Below are 24,773 nucleotides of genomic sequence, written 5' to 3'. Positions count from 1 at the left end.
AAGCTTATCTCATTAATTTTTAGCCTCTCTTCTTTTTCAGTTTAAGTATTTAAGGTTGTACATTTCCTTCAAGTACACTTCGGCTACATCTCACACATTTTGTTTTGGTTCTTAAATACAGTATTTCTTTTTTAATTTTTCATCATGATTTCTTCTTTATCCCACGAGTTAATTAAAATGTCTATCTAAATTTCCCAATATTGGGCCTTTTCTAATTATTTATTTATTTATTTTTAACTTAATCCGTCAGCAAAACCTGCTTCTACTTTCAAATATATCTAGGACTGTTCTACTCTTAAACACCTCCACTCCCACAGTGCTGGTCCACTAGTTTCTCTTACCTACAAATTGCAAAACTCTTCTGCTTATTCTTGCTTCCATCTTATCCCCCTTTTGTTCCATTATTATAATGATCCTGTTATACTTAAGTCAGAGCACATCACTCCTCTAACTCCTCTGTTCCACACCCTCCCATCTCAGTAAGAGTCAAAGATTTTCAAATGGCTTACGAGGCTCTGCATGATCTCTACCCCATCTGACCTTATCTCCCACTGCTCTCCCGCTCACAAATACTGCTGCCATATTTACCTCATTGTTCCTGAAAGACACCATTGCAGGCTCTTTGCATTTCTTGGCATGTTCTTGCCCTAGGGAGCTGTTTGTTCTTCAGGTCTTTACTCAAGTATCACCTCAATAAAAGCTTCTCAAGGCAATCAGAAATTTCCAAACCCTGTCCTGCCTCACCTTCCCCCCCCCCCCCCGCCCCACCAACATTCTCTATCCCCTATTCTTGCTTCTATTTTCTTCTTAGTTCTTATCACTAACATTCAGAAGAGCATCTCGTGAAGTGGCTAAGAGCTTGGGCTCTGGAGTCAGACTTCCTGAATTTGAATTTTTGAGCCATCATTCTCGCTGTGTGAACTTGGGGCAAACCTTTGACCCAAATGAGATGGAAGTTAATGGATCAATTCTTTCCTTTTTCTCCTGCAGGAGAGACTCTCCTAAAATCACTGTTTAAATGGCTTATTGAAAGACAGCTTGAAAGCACATCACTTATTGGCTCTCCTTCCTTCCCTGCTTGTCCCTGGGATCGCACATCCTAACGAGATAGTAGCATAGAAGCCATTTGCCTCAGATTCTGCTTTCTGAGGAACCCAAGCAATGAGACCATAATCCGCATGAACTATTAATGGAAGAAGTTTCCTAAAGGGGATATGGGTACCAATACCCAAAGGATGGAGAAGTCATGATAGGCAGGCAGAAAGCTCAAACAATCACAACAGATGTGGCCTTAGAATCCTAGCAGTGTCTAAGATCCAGGTGTGCTGGGGAGACATGCTGGCATGTGAGAATAATACAGACCAAAATGCATGGCCTTTAGTTCATGGAAAAGAGACCACTTTTTAAAAGCTAGTATAATAAGGAAAATTTACTAATTTATATTCTCTTGAAAAATATTTAGAATCTTGCAAATATATTGAACAAACACATAGTTCAAAAATGTGCTTTAAATGTTATAAACAAAATCTGAAGGTTGTGAAAATTAAATATTCTGAAACAGTATCTTATTATAATGCTCTAATTTGTGAAATGAGTGAATAAATAAAATGAATTGCATTTAATTAGGATAAACACAGTGTAAATAAATGTTCAAAGTCTCATGAGTAGAGTGCTTTTCAGTTTAGTCTTTTTTCCATTATATTGTAATATAATATTTTGTTTAGTAAATATGTTTATAAGGATGGCATACAATGAGGCTAACTCATCACCCCTCTAAACAAACAAACTTTGAATTAATAAAGTTTTTCTGTATTCCTGACCTTCACTGAGGGCATTTTATCTCCATGGAATTTAAAAGCAAAGGACAGACTGTAAGGTGTATATAAAGATATGTACCTATCATCAATGGAGGAACATGGGGCTGTTCTCCCTTACTACAGTTACTGAAAAGAAATATGTTATGACAAACTCATTGTGTAGTTTCATTTGAGGCATTCCTATTATATAAATTTTCACTTAATGTGAGGGATGGTGAGAGTGAAGTTACATAATTTCTTTAAGAAGTAAATTCAGGACTGGGGCACCTGGTAGCTCAGATGGTTGAGTGTCCAACTCTTGATTTTGGCTCAGGTCATGATCTCAGGGCTGGTCATGAGATTGTGCCCCTCAATGGGCTCCCTTCTGGGTGTGGAGCCTGCTTAAAATTCTCTTTCTCCCTCCCTCTGCCCCTCCCCTGCTTGTGTGCGCAGGTACACATGTGAGCACTCTCTCACTCTCTCTCTAAAAGTGAAAAAAAAGAAAGAAGTTCAGAACTTACCTGTAATTATTTTACAACAAAGATCTTAGGCAATTCAGAGCAAATCAACATTTACACGAGTTTTAGACATAAATGATCATGAAATGGGAGAGATGACGGAGAATAATCTTCTCATTACTGTCACATTGACTGGAAGTCCTAGCCACAGCAATTAGACAACAAAAAGAAATAAAAGTCATCCAAATCAGTAAGGAAGAAGTAAAATTTCCACTATTTGCAGGTGACATGATACTATAGATAGAAAACCTGAAATATTCCACCAAAAAAAACCGCTAGAACTGATAAACAAATTCAGTAAAGTCAGAGGGTACAAAATCAATGTACAGAAATCAGTTGTATTTCTATACACCAATAATGAAGCAGCAGAGAGAGAAATTTTTTAAAAAAAATGATTCTATTTACAATTGCACCAAAATAATAAGATACCTAGGAATAAATCTAACCAAATGGTGAAAGACCTGTACTCTGAAATCTATAAAAAAGTAATGAAAGAAATTGAATATGACACAGAGAAATGGAAAGACATCTCATGCTCATGGATTGGAAGAACAAATATTGCTAAAATGTCTATACTACCTAAAGCAATCTGCACATGTAATGCAATCCCTACCAAAATACCAATAGCATTTTTCACAGAACTAGAAAAAAATATTCCTAAAATTTGTATGGAACCACAAAATATCCCAAATAGCCAAAGCAATCTTTAAAAAGAAAAGCAAAGCTGGAGGTATACGATTCCAAGCTTCAAGTTATGTTACAAAGCTGTAGTGATCAAAAGAGTATGGTACTGGCACAAAGATAGACACATAGATCAATGGAATAGAATAGAAAACCCAGAAATAAACCCTCAATTATATGGTCAATTAATCCTTAACAAAGCAGGAAAAAGTATCCAAAGGGACAACAACTGTCTCTTTAACACATGGTGTTGAAAAACCTGCACGGCAACATGCAAAAGAATGAAACTGGACCACTTTCTTATACCATACATAAAAATGAAGCCAAAATGGATTAAAGACATAAATGTGAGACCTGAAACCATAGAAACCCTAGAAGAGAACACAGGCAGTAACTTCTCTGACATTGGCTATAGCAATTTTTTTCTCAAAATGTCTCCTGAGGCAAGAGAAACAAAAGCAAAAATAAATTATTGGGACTACATCAAATAAAAAGCTTCTGCACAGTGAAAAAAAAAATCAACAAAACTGAAAGGCAACCTATGGAATGGGAGAAGATATTTGTAAATGACATATCAATAAAGGGTTAGTATCCAAAATATATAAAGAACTTCTAAAACTTAACACCCTAAAAACCAAATAATCCAATTCAAAAGTCGGCAGAAGACATAAACAGACATTTCTCCAAAGAAGACGTACAGATGGCCAACAGACACGTGAAAAGATGATCATCATCACTTATCATTAGGGAAATGCAAATCAAAACTGCAATGAGACATCACCTTATGCCTGTCAAAACAGCTAAAATCAACAACACAAGAAACAACGGGTGTTGGCAAGGATGTGGAGAGAGAAAGAATCCTCTTGCACTGTTGGTAGGAATACAAACTGGTGCAGTCACCCTGGGAAACAGGATGGAGATTCCTCAGAAAGTTGAAAATAGAACTACCCTACAATCCTGCAATCACAGTACTGGGTATTTACCCAAAGAATAAAAAAAAAACCAAAACAAAACAAAACAAAAACCCAACAGTTCCAAGGGATACATGCACCCTTATGTTTATAGCAGCATTATTTAAAATAGCCAAGATATGGAAGCAGGCCAAGTATCCATCGATTGATGAGTGGATAAAAAAGATGTTGGGAAGAAAAAGATGTGGTGTGTGTGTGTATGTGTGTGTGTGTGTGTGTGTATACATATATATACATATATGTATACACACACATATATATGTATATATAATGGAATATTATTCACCCATAAAAAATAATGAAATCTTGCCATTTGCAACCACATGGGTGGAGCTAGAGAGTATAATGCTAAGCTAAATAAGTCAGTCAGAGAAAGACAAATACCATATGATTTCATTCATGTGGAATTTAAGAAACAAAACAAATGAGAGAGAGAGAGAAATCAAGAGACAGACTCTTGGGGCGCCTGGGTGGCTCAGTCGGTTAAGTATCCGACTTCAGCTCAGGTCGCGATCTCGCGGTCCGTGAGTTCAAGCCCCGCGTTGGGCTCTGGGTTGATGGCTCAGAGCCTGGAGCCTGTTTCCGATTCTGTGTCTCCCTCTCTCTCTGCCCCTCCCCCGTTCGTGCTCTGTCTCTCTCTGTCTCAAAAATAAATAAACGTTAAAAAAAAAAGTTAAAAAAAAAAAAGGGACAGACTCTTAATGATAGAAAACAAACAGATGGTCAGCGGGGGGGGGGGGGGGGGTGGTAATAGGTGATGGGGATTAAGGAGTGCACTTGTCATGATGAACGCAGGGTGATGTGTGAAATTGCTGAATCACTATGTTGTACACCTGACACTAATATTACACTGTATGTTAACTAACTGGAATTAAACTAAAAGTTTAAAAAAGTTCCTAAGCTCCTAAATTGCTACAGACAGCAACTGTAGCCCCACAGTACCAACCAATTGCTGACTTCAGACAGCTTCCTTTGCTTTCCAGTTAAATGAAGTAAGCCCAAGGGTCTTCTCTATAATATGAGACACCATGGAACACAACCCAAAGAAATGTAATATTATCTTGAAGGACAACAAAACATGTGTAATTAACTAATAAGCATGGAGAGCTATTTCCTCCCCAACATTTTCTCCATTGGAATTCTTATGTTCCCATTCATTTCTTTATTGGTCTTCTCTGTGTTCACAATATTCCATGCTGTTGCTGCATTGTCAAGAGATGGGTCTTGGTGCTCACTTATGCTGATAATTCTGCTTTTTCTCTTTCACCTCTCTCTCATGAAAAGAGAGAGGCTGTGCTTCTTTGGAAAGTCCAACTCTTAACTAGTTACCTAAATTTCTTAATCATACTGGTCCTCCTTCATCTATGTGTCATTAATAATAAACTAATGGGGGGTGCCTGGGTGGCTTAGTCAGTTAAGTGTCCAACTGTGGCTCAGGTCATGATCTCGCGGTTCGTGAGTTCAAGCCCCGCATCGGGCTCTGTGCTGACGGCTCAGAGCCTGAAGCCTGCTTCGGATTCTGTGTCTCCCTCTCTCTCTGCCCCTCCCCCGCTCTCTCTCTCTCTCTCTCTCTCTCTCTCTTCTCTCTCTCTCTCCCCCTCTCTCTCTCTCAAAAATGAATAAATCTTAAAAAAAATTTAATAAAAAAAATAATAAACTAATGGATTCTTCAATTCCCTGGCTTGGGCCTTCTTACACTTCCCCTTTTTAATGTCTTAAAAAATTAATAAAATGTTTACTTTTCACTATTTTGTTTAAAATGGGCTCTCCTAATAGTTACATTTTAATTTAATAATTTGGGAATCTAAAAATCACTATCCAGTGGCCCATTCCAAAATCTTAAGTCTCTTTAATCTCACTTTTCCAGCAATTTCATCCTTGAATATGAAAATCCATTGCTCCTTACCTTTAAGTGTTTAAAAATACAACTTTTCAATTTACAACTTTTTTCCCAAGGGATAAGAAAATAGCTTGAGTTCCGATAAATTATTCCAGCGAATTTAGTCACAGAATAAACAAAAAGAATTCATTAACTTTATAATTTTATAAGGTTTTAACATATCTTAAGAATACTGATATCCTGAGGTGCATGGGTGGCTCAGTCGGTTAAGTGTCTGACTTCAGCTGAGATCATGATCTCACAGTTCATGAGTTTGTGAGTTCGAACTCCTCCATATAAAACAGATTATATTTAATTTGAGTAAGAACTTTTTAAGTTCCCTGCCTGGTAAGTGTTTTCTTCTCTTTCTCAAACATTGCAAGAACTAAGAGTACTCTTAGGCTGAGTCATTTTGAAATACACGGTCAATTTGTCTTATTTTAGCTAATTTAATGCCTTAGTCCTTTCCTTTTGGTTTATCAGTGAGGACCAGAGTTTTGTTGGGGTACAGTCTTATCTCTCCACCCAAATGCTATTATTCTGTTTGAATGGCTAGAGAACTTTGCAGTTGTCCATTTTTATTCCTAAGACCATGTAGCTGTCAAATCTCAGACCATTCACAAAAATGCATTTTGTAATGGTAAATTTTAAAGGAACGGGGTTAACTTAGGTTTCCTAATATAATTACCATGCATCATTTAAATCAATTAATTAATTAACTGAATTATTTTACTTATATACTGAAGTTAAAGATGTAGGCACAATAGCTGTGAAATTTGAAATTATTATAATTTTCTCTCTTTTCCTACAAAAGAACACTTCCTTGTGAGGCATCTCTGTTCACCTCCCACCCCACTGGGTGGTAGGAAGCTTGATATTCCAATTAGAGGTGTTCCAATTTCTGCCAGTTTAAAACAGCTTTTTTGGTTTTTGTTTTTAGCTGTGTCCTTTCTATACGTATTCAACCAAACTGAAGTTTCAAATTTTTACCAGAACTGTTGTTTCCTTTCAGAGATATACCCTTCCCTTCCCCTTCCTCAGTGTTGTTTCAGGTAGATGAAAATTCTATAAACTGTATACCATTGGGATAGGGGTCCATGGTCTACAGGTGAGTACGCAGCCTTGATCCTCAGAGGCATCTGTGTATTGGCCTCTTGTGCTCTTTGGCCACTGGACAACCTGCTGGCATCTGAACACCATCAGTTGAGGGGTATGTTATCCTGTCTCCTCTCTGGGTTTTAGCCTCTGTTTTTCCTGAACCTCTGGAGAAAAATCTAGAATTGGTGAGTTGGTACAATTCGCAGTTTTTTTCCTTGGCTTATTCTGGGCCCATTGGTCTCTCTGTGCCACCTCTCTGCCCTTGGCTCCATGTTGGCTCTCACTAGTGCTGCAAACACGAGTCTTAGACACATAGTTTACCTAGTCACCGACTCAGGCTGCCCAACCCACAGCCTCTGGTATTTGGAAGAACTTATTTCCCACTTAACAAAACTCATATCTAGACTGCTGCTTCACTACTAAATATAAGAACGTCTAAATATAAGAATATCTTTGGGGCCTAAGTAAATGACTTCTTGGCTTCAGACTCCATCTGTCTTTTTCCTAAAGTGCTGAGACTCATTTAATCAGTGAGGAGGCACAGGAAACTGTGACTTAAGGGAAAGAGAAAACTTGATTGAAATCAGAAAGCATGACAAAACAACTAAAAAAATCAGGAGAAAATAGTTCTAAAAATCTTTAGAGTGTATCAATGACATGAGGATAAAGCAAAATATACTAGGGACCCAGAGAGGTAAACAAAATGCTGAAACTGGATTTTATTTTTAGGAAATTTGACACACCCCAATGAATTTGAGTTTCTCCTTCCATTGTTTTGCAGGGGAAGGACACAAGAGACAAATTTCAAGGCCTACCCAAAGTGGGAAGTCTAACAGAAAACTCTCTCCCCTCATAAAAGAAGAGTCACAGTAAGTTAAATATTGAAAAGGCAAACCAGAAATGATACCCTCCAGGTGGCTGCAAGTAAAATAGATTATTTCAAACATTTTCTCTGTGTAGAAGAGAAAAATAATCTTCACTGAGAATTCATACCACACAGGTTGACCCTCACTTGTAGTTTAAAATACATGAGATAAAGATGAAGAGAAAATTAATTATCTGAAAGAAAAATGCCTAAAAACACAATGCAAAAATGTACCATAAAGAGACAAAGACATGAGAAATACAAAAGAGAGATTAAGAGGCATGGAGGTCAAAATCAGAAGCTCTAGCTCACACCTAATCAGGGTTTTCTGTAAAGAATGGAATGAAGGGATATAGGACAGAGACTATTTGACAATGGGTGATAAATTTCCAGGAATGATGCACGGTACCAATCCACAGATTCAAGAACACCAAGCAGGAAAAATAAAAAGCAATCTCCCTTAGACATTTTGTGGTGAAGCTGAAAAATATCAAAGAAAAGGAAAGATACTAAAAGTAGCCAGAGAAAAGATTACCTTCAAGGGATTAACATTTAGAATGATAGATGGTTGCTCAATAACAACAATGGAAGGTAGAAGTCAGTGATGACATCTTCCATTCACTAAGTGAAAATACCTTATATAAAGAAGGGCAAAAGAAAGACATTTTCAGATAAGTAAAAACGAAAAGAGTTTGTTACCAATAACTTAAAGAAGGATATGCTAGATAGAAGAAAAGTAATCACAGGTGGAAGGACTGAGATAGAAGAAGGAATTATAACAATAAAGAGGGGGAAGGAATGGGGCTAAATCTAAATAAATATTTGCTACATATAAGAATTTAAAATTTTGGGGAAATTTTTAAAAAGATAAATTTCACGGAAGCCTGGGTGGCTCAGTCAGTTAAGCGTCCAACTTCAGCTCAGGCCATGATCTCAGGGCTCATGGGTTTGAGCCTTGCATCAGGCTCTGAGCTGTCAGCACTCTGAGCTCTCAGAACTGTGCTGACAGCTCAGAGCCTGGAGACTACTTTGGATTCTGTGTCTCCCTCTCTCTCTGCCCCTCCCCTCATGCTCTGTCTCTCAAAAATGAATAAATGTTAAAAAAAATTAAAAAAAATTTTTTTAATGTTTGTTTATTTTTGACAGAGAGAGAGACAGAGCATGAGTAGGGGAAGGGAAGAGAGAGAAGGAGACACAGAATCCAAAGCAGGCTCCAGGCTCTGAGCTGTCAGCACAGAGCCCGATGCAGGGCTCGAACTCACAGACTGTGAGATCATGACCTGAGCCAAAGTCAGACGCTCAACCGACTGAGCCACCTAGGCTCCCCTAAAAAAAATTTTTTTAAGATAAATTTCATGGCAATAATAGCACATGTTACAAATTGTGTGACTGAAGTTAAGGTATTCTAATGTTCTCAATTATTTGGGAGAAGAGTAAATATATTTGTTTACTTTAGATTTTGATCACTTACATATGCAAGCTTAAACATTCAGAGTAATAACACAAAAGAATGGAAATGGAGTGTATAATTTCCAAACTCTACTAGGGGGAAATGTAATGAGAAAAAAAAGTCAATCTAAAAGAACATAAAAATGGAGAAAAAATGAAACATAAGAAAACCAGGACATATAGAAAGCAAATAATAATCCAAAAATATCTGTTGTGACAATAAATAGAAAAGACCAAATCCTTTAGTTTAAAGATTGTCAGATAATTGTTTTCATATTAACTGTATACCAAGGAACTTCCTAAAACAGAATATACAAATATAGAAAGTAAAAGAAATGAAAGAAGATATATTAAGCAAGTAAAAATAAAAAAATAATAATTAGCTGGGAAATTTCTATTAATATTGCATAATTGAGATGTTTACTAGAGCTAGGGAGAATCTTTACTGAATGATAAAAGTTTCAACTCATGAGAGAGAAATAATATTTCCAAATATGTGTGTTTCTAAGAACCAAATTTCACAATACATAAAGAAAAACTTGACAGACTACAAGATGAACTAAATTCATTTCAATAAAGAAAGACTCAGACACATCTTTCTAATGAATTGGTAGAACAACAGAATTAATTGATCTCTTGCACCTAACAACTGTAATTCAAGTTTCATGGAAATTTTCAGAAAAATTGACCACATGTTGGGACTAGAAGTAAATCTTAACAACCACGTCTTATACTAAATACAACCTTATTAAGTTCGCCACTGGGAAGAACTGGCCACATGTAGGTAAGCTTGTTCCAGAGAGGATTTTCAACTCTGGAATGTTTCCACTGGCCCGGTTTATTAGTCCCTTCGTGTTTTATGGCCCACCTAAAACAAAATAGGAGACAAAAAGGAATTTAGTAAGATTAAATATGATTTTAAAATATTTATTGAGTACTTCTTACTACGTACTAGGCAAAGTTCAGTTTGAATTAACAACCCAAATCTGATCATTTGCTGTGTACAAGAGACATACAAAAACACCATTTTTAAATGAAAGAATAATTTTTTTTAAATAAGGAAACATTGGCAGTGTTATAACTGACAGTGGAATTTGAAAAGTCAAAGTAAATAACCATTTTATAATAGCAATGACATAAATAACAAAATAATACTGACAGAAAAAATCAAGCAAAGCTTTGTAGAGACATTCAAAGAGAAACTGACAGAAAACACAATTATTGTGAGAGACATCATTACAAGACCAACAGATTATAAACCACCAGGTAAGTTTTTCTAGAGTAACACATAAGGACATGAAATATCTGACTGATAAAACCAATAAATGTAAGTATGACCATTTGTTTATATACATTGTAGCCTACCAACAGAAAATACCTCTTTCTCAACAATTCTTGGAACATTTGTAATATTTGCCATGTACTAACAATGTAAAAATTTTAGAGGCACCTAGGTGGCTGAGTTGGTTCAGTGTCTGAGTCTTGATTTCCACTCAGGTCATGATTTCATAGTGGGTCATGAGATCAAGGTTAACTTATGATGTTAGGTGCTTTTTTTATTAAAAGCAAAATTGAGAAGAACTAATAAATATTCAAGTCAATTATTTTAATATATATATAAAATTGTCCCACGGAAAATACATGAAAGGAAATAATATTTAAATAGAAATAAATAAATTAAAAAACAGAACATCAGTAGAATGATTCAAAAAAAAGTTTTTGAAATAAAAATAAAATAGCAAATCTCTTGCAAATAAAACTAGATTAATATAATACAATCCAAACAGGAAAACTGAACTAAATATTTAGCATAGAAAGGGCTTAAAGAATATATTATGCATGTGTAGTTTAATAAACGCAAAAATTCTGATGAAATAAATAAAATTAAAAAAAAAACTCATAGACTTGAAACAGAAAATACAGAGTATGCTCTTGCTTACATAACTCCACAGGTCATGGAACAGATCATTTTCATGCTACATAAAATATTTTAAATCATAAAGATAGAGAAAACTAGTTCATTTATTCCACGAAAGAGAGATAAGCTTCATAATAAAGTCCACCACTGGTAATTAAGAAGTAATACAGCAATTTTTCTTAAAGAGGTAAAATTCCTAAATCAATATTAGCCAATAAAATTTAACACTATAGCAAGAGAATAATCACTATAGCTAAGTCATACCGAGTCTAGAAATAAAATGATGGACATTTATTAAAATAACAAATCACTAATTAATGAATGAGAATACAAGAAGCAGACCATCACCTACACTTTTTGAGCACATGTGATGGTCATCTGAGCTTAAAAGTTTTCTGAAATAGCCCGTCCCCATCAGAACCAACTGCAGTACTCAATCTTATGTTCAAGGGCCCAGATTTACCATAAGATTGATGGAAATTCTTGGGGCCTGATGGTGAGGGGTGGGGTGGCAGGAAAGACCTTTTCCTTACCAACATGGAACCAGGTGGAACCAAGTTGAAGGCTCTTAGAAGCCAGGGCATATAGCCCCTGTGTTATATTTCTCAGTGAAATCATATGTTTTAGTTTGATGCCCCCAGAATGTTAGTTACATACAATAAATACCCAACCACTTGAAATGAAGTCTAAGGGGAAATGGAAAGCTCATTCTTTTAGACAACATATTTGAACTATAGGAAAATGAGTAACATCGGAAGGTAGTAAACTCCTGGTGTTGCTGGTGAAAATGACAGGAACACATAATTAGTTCACATCGATTTTTATTTTTCTGAATACCTGGCAATCTCCTAAAGATCTGCTTCTCTTGAAAATCTCTCTAGGGGAGCCAGGGTGGCTCAGTCAGATAAGCATCTGACTCTTGGCTTTGACTCAGGTCATGATATCACAATTCCTGAGAACCGTTCTCTCTCTCCCTCTCTCTCTCTCCCCTTCCCTGCTTGTGCTCTCTCTCTCTCTCTCTCTCTCAAAATAAATAAATAAACTTTAAAAATAAAAATAAAAAACAAATTTTGATTCTTATGCTAAAGGAAAACTAAATTATCTGGAGGTGTGTGTGGAAGCTCTCTTTCTTGCTCCTCGTCACCACTTCCAGACTATTGTTCCTGCATCCTCCTCCAAAGGTCTTTGCTTTGAAGCACATTCCAATAGACCAGAGCACCTATTAACCTTCCTTGTTGCATTCATATCAGTTCCTCTTTACCCTTCCTGCTCATTTATTAAAGATTTTACCATCCTGGATTGCTTTTGTTCTTTCCCCCTCTGTTCTGGTAATCATTCAACATCTTTTAAATATCTAAGTAGACAATCCCCCCTGGCCTCTCAGTGCCTCCAATAATCTTAACTCCATCTCACATCAGCTACCCTTCCCATGGATACAGCCTTAAACTGGTCATTACAAATAACAGTACCACTGCTAAAATTTTAAGTGCAAGAAGCCCACCTTCTCACGACCATCTCCATTTTCTCTAGTTCACATATTTAAGTAGCCCACTCTAACAATTCTTCACTCTACCAAATGTTCCAAACCATTTTTTCTATCACCTTGTCACATTCCATACCTCCCTACCAAGTCCACTCTTCCCTCTATACTGAGCTAGAATTCATGATCCAGTATTACAGTCATGCTCTTGTCCTGACTCATTGCCCTACTCTTCCTTTTTTTGTACTCAAGCTTTAAAAAATAGAAACCAACCCTGGTCCAATTCTCTACATACTGAAAGCCTATACCTTAATAGTCGACAGTGGCTAGAGAAAACACATTAAAGATTCCATTCATGGAATCGCAATAGATCAACAGAGAACAATGAGAACGGGAGGTGGTATGGATATATTACAGAGAGTTTTGAGAATTTAAGAACTTTTTGGTTCTCACAATGATTGGAAGACATTGCTGTCATTTCACCTGGCAGGGGACCAAGAATACCAAATGTCCTTCAAAGTGTGGGAAAGTCCTACACAAAGAAAGTTTGTCCTGCATTCTACACTTGCAAATTTCCCTCCGAATGTTCATGTTAGATCAATATCTATTTATAAGTGCCTAAAACCAAACTACATTTTATAATAAAGTATTTTTGCTCGATTATAATACACATTAAATTTTCTAGAAATGCAACTCCCTCTAATATCTCAAAAAGGGAGGGGTGCCTGAGTGTCTCAGTCGGTTAAGCGTCCAACTCTTTGTTTTAGCTCAGGTCATGATCTCAGGGTTTCATGAATTTGAGCCCTGCATGGGGCTCCAGGCTGACACTGTGGCGCTTGTTTGGGATTCTCTGTCTCTGTCTCTCTCTGTCTCTCTCTCTCTCTCTCTGCCTCTCCCTCACTTGTGCTGCCTCTGTCTCTCTCAAAATAAATAAATAAACCTTTAAAAAAGTATCTCAAAGAGGGTAACTTTGATGCTTCATGTGTCATTTACTCGTTTGGAAAAATCCTATCACTAATGACACTAACATTCATGGCTTTTGAGTCACCAGTATAACACAACTGTATCATTTGGCGTTTATAGTTCATACATTTAGCTGGTATTTGCATAGGAACAAGAATCTGCAAACTTAATCATGTTATCTAGTGTCACTGTACTGAGAAATTATATTGAAATATATATTACTTTTATTTTTAAATTATTTTTCTTTTACTATAGTTATTGTTACTAGACAGGCATTTATTTGGAAATTATATTGGTGCTTAGGTTATCTTAACTACAAATTGTATTTTGGGATAGTAAAATAATATTTTAGGATTACAAAATATTTGTTATACAAAGGGAGCATCAGATCCAATAGTGTTGACAAGCACTATTTTTAAATGTACAACCACAAACCTCAAGTGGGTCCTTAGGACTTCTGGGGCATCCCACTGCCTTCCTCTAGCCCAATGACTCCAGGCCTCTGAGAAGCACACCATTTCCTTCTCATTAAACCTCCCCTGGGGCGCCTGGGTGGCGCAGTCGGTTAAGCGTCCGACTTCAGCCAGGTCACGTTCTCGCGGTCCGTGAGTTCGAGCCCCGCGTCAGGCTCTGGGCTGATGGCTCGGAGCCTGGAGCCTGTTTCCGATTCTGTGTCTCCCTCTCTCTCTGCCCCTCCCCCGTTCATGCTCTGTCTCTCTCTGTCCCAAAAATAAATAAAAGACGTTGAAAAAATTAAAAAAAAAAAAAAAGTTAAAAAAAAAAAAAACCTCCCACACTCTGTCATCCATTGCTCAGGGCTGTTGGAGATCTTATTTCACTGACAAAACACAAGTGTTCAAAAGAGACCTTCTTCATCTTCCCATCAGCAAATCTTCCAGACTCCCTCCCTCTAGACTAGCTAGAGTGGAGCTGTTTGGCTCTAGTCTAAGGCCAAAACTTTGGCCTGTGGCCTAGATCCTTATCCTCTGTCATCTAGGGCTTTGTTTCTGCCCTGCACTATTAATTTTCCTGCCCTCTGGGTCATTCCATATGCATAATATCTGCCAGGTCTGACATAGAAAAAAAAATAAAAAGAAACAAAGGAAGGAAGGAAGGAAGGAAGGAAGGAAGGAAGGAAGGAAAGAGAGAGAAAGAAGGGAGGGAGAGAGAGAAAGAAAAAAGAAAGAACAAAGAAAAAAGAGAAAGAAAGAAAGAAAGAAAAGAACCTTCTCTACACCCCACAACCACCTTCAGTTATTGCCTGATTTCATTGTGTTCCTTTATAGAAAATTCCTTAAAAGACTCATTTCCTCTTCTCTTCTTTTCTCTTAGACCAATTCCAGTTAGATTTTCATCTCTGAAACCCCAATAAAACTGCCCATTAGGATTTTCACATTACAAAAGGCAAAAGTCATTTCTGAAGATACACCTGAACAGCAATGTCTAACAAATGGTCATTTTTCCCTGAAAACACGTTCTTCACTTGACTTGATTTCTCTTAACTTCCATGAAATCACATTCTCTTGGTTTTCTCCTATATTAGTAACCAAATTGTTAGTCTCCTCTTCCTTGCCAGAGGGTGGGCAATAAGGGTTTGCTACATCAATGGAGTTTTTAGATGTCCATTAGTCTGATATATGTAGGGATATTCCTCTAAGATAAATGTTAATTTGTTGCATTTTGTACCTCTTACTACATCAACAACAACAAAAGACACAGCACTAATGGGTTCTTTTGGGTTTTAGAATCATCATGTACCACACTTGAAAAATACTGCTCTGATCCTTTTGCCAGATAACCCAGAAGGCTGTCAATTTCAACAGGCGTCCACAGCATGACAGGAATCTGAAGTAGGTCCAAGTGGTAGTACAAGCCTCCCTGTCACCTGGATGTTACAACCTGGTACATCCAGTGGCTTTGAAGATATCTGAAGTGGTGAGGGTGCTGTATTAAATCTCTGGTAAGCCCAATACTCTTATTACAGGTAAACTCTGGCATTCTGGAGTAAGATAGATCATACTCTGCAATAGGAGCCAACTCTGTTTTTAAAAAGCAATCCCTGATGTACTGGAAAGCTTTCTTCAAGACTGAGAACAGGAGCATGTATCATTATTTCCCTCCATCCCTGCCACGCTCTCATTTTCCTTCCACTTTGCTGACCTAGGACTGCACTTCCTAATAAAACCTTAGCATATAGAAATGCTGCCCCAGACAGCATTGTTTTCGAGGAGACTAGAATGAAAACTCCAAAGGAAGGCGTAGGGAGAGGCAATTTAAATATTTAGCCAGCCATACTCTTGGGTCAGGTATTCATAAAAGAGTCTAAACTGAATTTAAACAATATCTTGGCAAAGGGGTTGGGACAGGACTTAATCTGCAAGTGTGAGGATTCAAAAATAAAACTTCAGCCATAATATACAATATGCTTATAATTTACAAAAGCATACTTGTATGAATGTATGGGTAGAAACTTATTTTTTAGTTTAATTCTAAGGTTCTTTCAAGGAAAAACATTCAGTCTTCTGGTTGCAGTTCCTATATAACTTCAGCTCAACAAAGTGTCTTTAAAAGGAGCTGATCAAGTTCAACTTACATTATTAATAAACATTCGCATAGAGCAAAGGCCATTAGATTTCAGAGTTCCAGCACAGTATGAGTTTTTATGTAAAAGCAATAGACATCTTAATATTCTGTCTTATAAATGAAGAGCTGACAGACCCTTAACTGTAATGGCACCAGCAGGCCCAGCCGTAATGACTGTACAAGTGCATAACATAAATCAGAACTTTACAGCATTGTTACGGACCCAGAATCTTAATTCCTGAAAGCCTCCACTAGGTGGAGACAGCGATTCGTGCAATGCTTGCAGGCAGCCTTTTTCTGGCCCCTGAAGAATTTATCTCTATTTAATATTTTCCCTTCTTCTCTTTAGTGTAAAAAAGGGTATTCTTGAACAATTAGGTGTTTTTAATAGAAACATTATATAAAACAAAACATCTCAGGCTTTGGAAGCCCTACTTGAAAACACACACCTATATACACACCCTACAAGACAGCCAAATAAGGTTCAAAAGCAGGTTTATTTAGTTAAAATAGTGTCTGTATTAACCCTGACTTTCCATTAAAGATAAAAAGTCTATTTATGAAACTTAATGAGCATCTACCCCCATGGATAGGAGTATGACCAAAGTTAAAATATCCTCCTGGATTTAACTGAGCCTAAAAGATAAAAAATCAGAATCATTCAGCATTTCAGTTGACCCATAACTCCTCCCTCAAAAACTAGGTCCAGGATTGATCATATCAATTCAGTCTGACTAGTAGACTCATACACAGAATGCTCTAGTCAATTAATGTTATAAAGAAATGGGAAACAAAAACACTTTAGATAATATTTTTGGAGTTCAGCACCTTTGATGGAACTTCAGTGTTGTGGCAGGCTATGAGAAATTGTGCAAGACTGTATGCACTGTGATAGAAAGGTATTATTTTATACTCTTAGAAATTAATAGTAAAATAAAAACAAACCTAAAATGTGTTGCAGTTGAAGAGCAAATTGTCTTTTTCATATTCTATCAGGACACTATTATGTTGTTTCCAACAATGTAATAAACATAATAAGAAAATATGATGCAGTATATATTTTGGATCTGATAGAGTAAATTTTAAATACTCTGGCAAATTCTAACTCAAAGCAGCAGTGTCTAAGAAACATACATGTGAAAACTATCAGATTCACACCCTGCAACCATCAGAGAAACACTTTAACTCTTTGCTTTGGGTGAGGACCTATTTATTTCTTTAACAGGTCACTTTTCAGCTTTTAAGGTCATCTAAGCCACAGATTAGACCACTTAGAATGCATCCATAATTAATTTAAAATTGCATGGTTCCTCAGAAACAACAAATGGCACACTATTCGTATAAAACTCTCATATATTTCATACATTGATTTTGATAGAAATCAGTTTGTAAGACTAGCTTTAAGTACCCCATGTCTGAAAAAAAACGGATATGAGAAAGAAATGAGTAGATTGTAAATAATACTATTAATAACAACAACTACTACTACCTACTTTGATGGGATTTAATAATAGCACAACAGATTCTCATGGATTTGAACTGTTTTTGAAGCTTTGTATCATTCTAGTCCTCTAGACAGGGAAGAAGTCATTTAAAATCAGAACCATGCACAAAAGCTAATCATTTTAAACACTGTATAAGGGTTAAAAGATTAGATACATGCATGGAAACTTGAAGCCGTCAAATATCACACTCTAGTCTTATACCAGTACCACTGCATGAAATATTTTAGGCTACATCTATTTTGCAATTTGCACTGAATATTAAAGATAAATTTAGTAGTTCATATAAATATTTTGGAGATTTAAATTTTAAGTAACTTTACCTGAACAGAAACAGGGCACCGAAGGTTGGAGTATCATTAATTTACAAGCCAAAATGTATAAAAAAATCAAGAAAATTTGCATATTAAACATTATTTTATTTTATTTTTGGAATATTTTGTACAAACTAATAAGTACAGTTGGAATTTGTTCATCTGTGTTATATATTCTTATTTACCCCATCTCTTTACATTATTTTAATAACTAGCAAATTAGTTAAGACAGAGATTGGATTTTAATGGCAGTGAGGGGCTAAGAAGGAGAACTTTATGCTCATGGCTCTATCTTGCATAACTAGGAATGTCTAAGAATGAGAAATTGGTCTAGAAATTACACTGAAAGTAATACTAATTTCATAAAAATTTCCATAATTTTATATTTTTCTCAGTTGAATATAATTAATTAATTAAGCCCTTTAACACAATCCAAAGTTATTTTTTTAAGATCAACAATGAAACATGGTGGAAACCCATAGTACAGTAACGGTAATTGCCAGCAATATGTATGTATTTAACGTATAAATGTAAATGGATATACAAATGGATATAAACCCAAATCTGACATCTCTTGTAATTTTGCTTTTTAAAATAAGTCTTTGACCTGAGCTATTTTGTTTTGTTTTTCTAGTTGGTTGAGCTTCCTGGTTATTTAGATTCTGGATACATAGAAGTAATCTATATTCAGCACTAAAAACCTATCATTATCTCCCATACTCAGTTTCATACTTGTGTAAAAGCAAAGCTCTCTTAGCAACTACAGTAAAATCTCTATCAAGTACAAGATTTGTAAACAAATAAAAAAAATCCATTCTTCCTTCAACAATACTTGCTTACAGTGGAACCCCGTATGATCTCTGCATTCCTGAATCTGTTTCATTTGTCTCTGATCTGGGCCTGATAGGTTAGCTTTGGTACCTCAGCTCTTTGGGGAATAAGCTTTCTGAAGTTCTTGCATTGATTTTTGTGCAAATAAGACAAACGAATAACTGTCTGTTGAGTGCCTGCTCTTTCTCCCCAGCTCTATGCCAGGCACTATAAGGAATCTAAAAGAAGTTAGAGAGGGCTTCTGCCCTCAGGAAAGGTGCTGCATTTTAGGATGAAGCAAAAATTATATCTGGTGAAGTTTCTGAAAACAATACAATACGTAATAAAAAATGGCACTCTCAATAGAAACTACAACAGTTACAACTAATGTAAAGAAAATAAAATGAGCTTTATGTTATGGAAAGAAACTGTTGGGGGAGGGGGAGGGGAGGAAATCCTTAAAGGAGGCATGCATTTTAAATACATGAAACTCCCATGAGTTTGGAACAGTGAAGGAGAAGAAAACAGCTGCCATTTCAAAAAATGGAGAAAGAATACAATTTTTGGTATTATAGAATAACTACAAAATATATGATACTTTGAGTAAAAACACAGAGTTTTGGCTAGAAGAGAGTAATTTATATCTACAGCTTTTCATTTCCCTGCCCTTGTCATGTCTAGCCAACTCTTTTGCTGAACGTATTTCACCATGTACAACTCCTGATTGCCTCTGTTTTTCCATATCAGGAAGAAATAGTTATCCTCCAAATAATTCTCCTTTCCTTCAGTAGTAATTGATTTTTGGACAGGCACATGGCTGCCTAGCTACAAGATTTGCTTGCATTTAAGTGTAGCCAGGTAGCAAAGTTCTAGCCAAATGAGCTGTGAGTGGGTATGGCTCCTTTCTCTTCTCCATCCCTCTGGCTGGAAGATGGCAAAGGCTGGAACAGCCACTTTAGACTCCTCGGTAGAGGCCACATGATAAGAATGGAGCGCTGCCTACCAGCCCTGTAGTTCCCCCCGTCTATAAACAACCATGCAAAGAGAAATGAGCCTCTGTATATGCCTAAAAGATTTGGAGTCTGTTTGTCACAGCAGTTTGGTGTACATGTTTTCTAGTATAACTTAGTCATTTCTACTGTTCTAGTCTTTTACTTTTTCCTGTTCTTTCTCTCAAACATTTACTCCTTTCTCTGCTGTTTACCTCTGAGGAACTTTTATGGGTTAAGGTGGCTGCTACCACTGATAACTCACCTCTTTTCTAATTCTCATTGCTGCCTTCATCAGCTCCCATCCTTTCCTTTCCTTTCTTTAATGTCCACCCACTGGTTTATCTAACAGTAGTTTCTCTGGTTCTTTAAGGAATGCTTTTAAAGGCAGTGAGAGATAGCTCTTCAGCAATGTTAGCATTATAATGATGGACCCCAGTTGCCTGGTCTAAGGGTGATACAGTATGGCCTCCCAGGGAATTGTGGGATGGACTTTAGTGATCACTACATCACTACTCAGAAATTACAGTCATGAGAATTGAGTAATAGCTTTTCATAAGAATTTCCTCTTCAGATATATTTTTCCAAATAGCTTTTAAGGTCTAGATATTGTCTATTGTGAGTCACATTTTAGTTCTATATCAAACAAAGATCCTGAAAAACAGAAGAACCAGTAACTTAGAGGGAAAGAAGAAAACAGTCGAGGATCCAAATGGAAAAAGTCAGGAACAGTTATCCAGAAAAAAAAAATGATGATATATGAGAGCACTGGGGAAAAAAAGAATATCAATAGGAAGCCCACAAGTCTAATCAAATAACAACACGGATCTTTTGCCTAAAGTTGGTTTGGGAGCACCATCCAACACATTTCCACATTTATTCTGCTGGGTGCCAGGCATCCAGGAACTAACACATTTCTAGCCCTGAGGAGTCCCAGTGGGTGGAAGATGGAACAATGGAACAAACAACAGAGATACAAAGTGACCAGGGCAATCAATCATAGGGAGTTATACAAGGTACTACAGAGAACTGACCAGAGAATCACTGAGTATTCTTGAGGGGTGTGTAGTGTGTGGAATGGAGGAGGTCAGTGTGGAGGAAATGGGAAGTTGATTTTCCAGGACTCAGAGACTGGCCAATAGGACATTCTCTGCCCACTTATTTATGAATGAATGAGCTAACCTGGACTATATTTAAAAATCTAGGGGCACCTGGGTGGCTCAGTCAGTTAAGCATCTGACTCTTGATTTCAGCTCAGGTTATGACCCCAGGGTCATGGGATTCTCTCTGCCGCCCCCTCTTCCCACTCACGCATGCGCGCTCTCTCTCTCTCTCTCTCTAAATAAACCTTAAAAATAAATAAAAATAAAAATCTAGCTGGTGAATTCTAGGGTCCCAATTCTCCATATACTGATACTCAAAATTCTTGAATTCTTAAATCTATAATGAGAGAATATAAATAAATATTCAAGATTTCTCTTACATATAAGTACAGTAAGAGATAACTTGCATAATATGATTTGGCAGATAACAGAATGGCCCCCTACTCAAAACCATTTCTCAAAACTAGGTCCTGAAATTCCATCATTACCATATAATTTCTTTATGTTCAAGTTAATACTTACTTGTTTGGCTAAGGCCTTTGCAATATTTGCAAAACAAAAAGTCAGTACATCAAAATCTGTGGTAGGCTGAATAAAGACAACCATGTCCAAATCCCTGAAACATGAAAATTCTACTTTATAAGGCAAAAACAGGCTTTGCAGATGTGATTAAGGATTTTGAGATGGAAAGATTATCCCGATTTACCTGACTGGGCCCTGAATGTAATCACCAGTGTTTTTACAAGAGGCAGAGAAAAATTTGATTCTACAGAAGAGGAGAAGACAACATAACCATGGAGGAAGGAGAGATTGGAGTGATAAGGCCACAAACCAAGGAATGTCAGCAGCTACCAGAAGCTAGGCTGGGCAAAGAATGGATTGTTCCCATAGAGCCCTGATAACACCATTGTGTTAATTTGTTTGTGGCAATTTGTTACAGCAGGCACAGAAAATTAGTACATAATCTTCAAAATAAGTTAAAAAGATCAACATTAATTGTTTCTGTTTTCTAGAATAAGTATGTGAGTTGAGATTTTACAATTTATACTGGTGTATTCCTCTCCATGTAGTCTTTTCTACCATAGACTTTGTGAGGGTGGTTTTCATTCATTACTTTTCATTAAAAAGATATAAAATTATAATCAAACTACATATAAAACTTTATATCCTGCATTTTTTGTTCTGTTATGCTTTAAACTAACTTATAACATTTACATTATATTTTTCATTATCTTCATGTTTTTCATAATTATCATTCTTAGTAACTACACAAAAGTTCATCAAAACTAAACCTTAGATTTCGTAGCCAATTACTTACTATTAAGTGTTTAGGTTGTTTGTAATTTTTACAATTATATGAAACACTGAAGCAGATATATCTGTTCATAAAGCTTTTTCTCCTTCAATATTTAGGATTACTTCTTTCTATAAGACTTTTAGAAATATAACAGCTAAGTCAAAGAACATCAACATTTAAAATTCCTGATGCATATTGCCATATTGTTTTCTAAAGGAGTAGAGTCAATTGGAATTATTTTTTGTAAAATAAGTCATTAAGTCAATATCTATGGTTTGGGCCATAGTGTTTACAATTACTTAACCTGGGGCACCAGGCTTGCTCAGTCAGAAGAGTCTGTAACTCTTGATCTTGTGGATTGTGAGTTTTAGCCCAATGTTGGGTATAGAGATTATTTAAATAAATAAATAAACTTTGTAAAATAAAATAAAATAAAATAAAATAAAATAAAATAAAATAACTCTGATTTGAGAAGTGACCAAAATAAAAAGTAGTTCTCTGTTATATAGGCATCCACATCAATCATGAGTAGTCTACCTATTCTGGCATGGATCACAAGGCTTAGTGTGACCTGCTCAGTACATTAGACCTTTTTAACAAGATTCATCTAAGACATAACTAACAACAATTTAATTTTCTATTCATTTACTAAGCTACAAGGTTTGTGAGGACTAGGATCCTGCCCATTATGTGCATGGCTTTCAGAATCTGGCATAGTATCTCAAAATGTGAGACACTAAATAATATTTCCTATTAGAAGAGAAGAGTAAAGGTTAGAGGGGAGTTATCTAGTTCGAATTCAAAGGGTCTAAATTTAGAGTTCCTCTATATTTATAGGTGATTAATTCCTTATGATCTTTAAAATACAAGCATAATCATCAAGCGCCTACATATACTACATATACATAACCCTGTGCTAAATTTTGTGAGTATTTAAAGAGTAGTATAAAAATGTAATGCTTGACCTTCCTATTTGGATGGACAGGATATACATGGAAAAATATGATTCTACACTGCTGTGCTGTCCCATATAGTAGCCACTAACCACATGTGGCTCTTTAAACATAATTTGAATGAACTGAAATTAAGTAAAATAAAAAATGTATTCATCAGGCATACCAACCACATTTGAAGAGCTCAATAGCACAACACTGCAATATAGCATAAGAGAAAGCAGTAAGATGTGAGAGGCAGATAGTTTGTCAGAAGTTGAGAATAGAGGGATATAAATGGGGGGACAACCAGTTTTAACTGATTCCCATGGGATAAAACAGTGCATGAGTTAAAGAAGAAAAGTAAAAGCATTTTGTTTATAATTTAGAGAATGATTTAAGAAATAGATCAGGAACCTCTCTGCCCACATAAATGGCCTCAATTGACTAAATGGGTCTGTAATGACCACAGTATATCTAAAAAGTTAATCATCTACGGGATACCTTCATTCAAGATTCCCATTCTCACAATTTATTATGTTTCCTAAGTGGCAAATGTTTAAATACTAAATCCTCAAATAAAATTGTGCAAAGAATCCCTTTGGCCAATGCTAGAAATAAACTCAACTGAGGCCGTCTTTCCTTCTCTGACTCTTTCCCCTTTTCTTTCAACTCCATTACTGTGATTGTGGTAAGACCATGGCATGGCCTCTATGTTTTGGGATCAGGCTTGTGGCACCCCACAGGTCATCATGGAGAAGCACTTGACTCTCAAGCACTTTATTTTCTTTTAATGTTTATTTATTTTTGAAACAGAAGAGAGAGCACGAGCAGGGGAAGGGCAGAGAGAGAGGGAGACACAGAATCCGAAGCAGGATCCAAGCTCTGGTCTGTCGGCACAGAGCCCAATGTGGGGCTTGGACTCATGGGCTGGGAGATCATGACCTAAGCTGAAGTCAGAACCGTAACCAACTGAGCCACCCAGGTGCCCTGACTCTCAAGCACTTTAATGTCATGTTATCCTCCAAATGAGGCCATAAAGGAAGTATTAAAATCAGGTAGATATTGATCAGTAGGATTAGGTGACCCATCCAGATATATTCAAATAACTGATGGGAATGCATAAGTCCTGCATTTCTGCACTACTTAAAGTTATGGTAAAAAACTGAGTTTATGATGAGGGAAGCTTCAAAGCATCTCACCAACTCCTTTTTTTTTTTCTAAGATATTTATTTATTTATTTATTTATTTATTTATTTATAGCATGCAGGGGAGGGGCAGAGGAAGAAGGAGACAGAGAATCTTAAGCAGGTTCCACACCAATTGTGGAGCTCGATCTCAGGAATTGTGAGATCATGACCTAAACCGAAACCAAGAGTCAATCACTTAACCGTCTGAGCTACCCGGTGCCATTCCAATATTTTATTTAAATTCAAGTTAGTTAACATACAGAGTAGTATTGGTTTTAGGAGAATTTAGTAATCCATCACTTACATATAACACCCAGTGCTCACCACAACAAGTGCCCTCCTTAATGTCCATCACCCATTTAGCTCATCCTCCCACCCACCTCCCTGCTAGGAACCTTCAATTTGTTCTCTATAGTTAAGAATATCTTATGGTTT

At 36.4% G+C, this 24,773-nt stretch overlaps 1 protein-coding gene across 2 annotated transcripts in view; it reads right to left on the bottom strand.

The window, feature by feature from the left end:
* DCDC1 (doublecortin domain containing 1) overlaps positions 1-24,773 on the bottom strand; it is a 480,273-nt gene that overhangs the window by 80,750 nt on the left and 374,750 nt on the right. For both annotated transcript variants that reach the window (XM_049648784.1, XM_049648790.1), the window contains one exon: positions 10,002-10,125. In XM_049648784.1, coding sequence (XP_049504741.1) covers positions 10,002-10,125 — 124 coding nt within the window. The remainder of the gene's footprint in view (positions 1-10,001; positions 10,126-24,773) is intronic.

Source organism: Panthera uncia, chromosome D1, assembly GCF_023721935.1.
Source record: "Panthera uncia isolate 11264 chromosome D1, Puncia_PCG_1.0, whole genome shotgun sequence".
Taxonomy (NCBI): Eukaryota; Metazoa; Chordata; class Mammalia; order Carnivora; family Felidae; genus Panthera; species Panthera uncia.
Note: the sequence above shows the minus strand (reverse complement) of the source record. Positions and strands in the feature narration are given on the sequence as shown.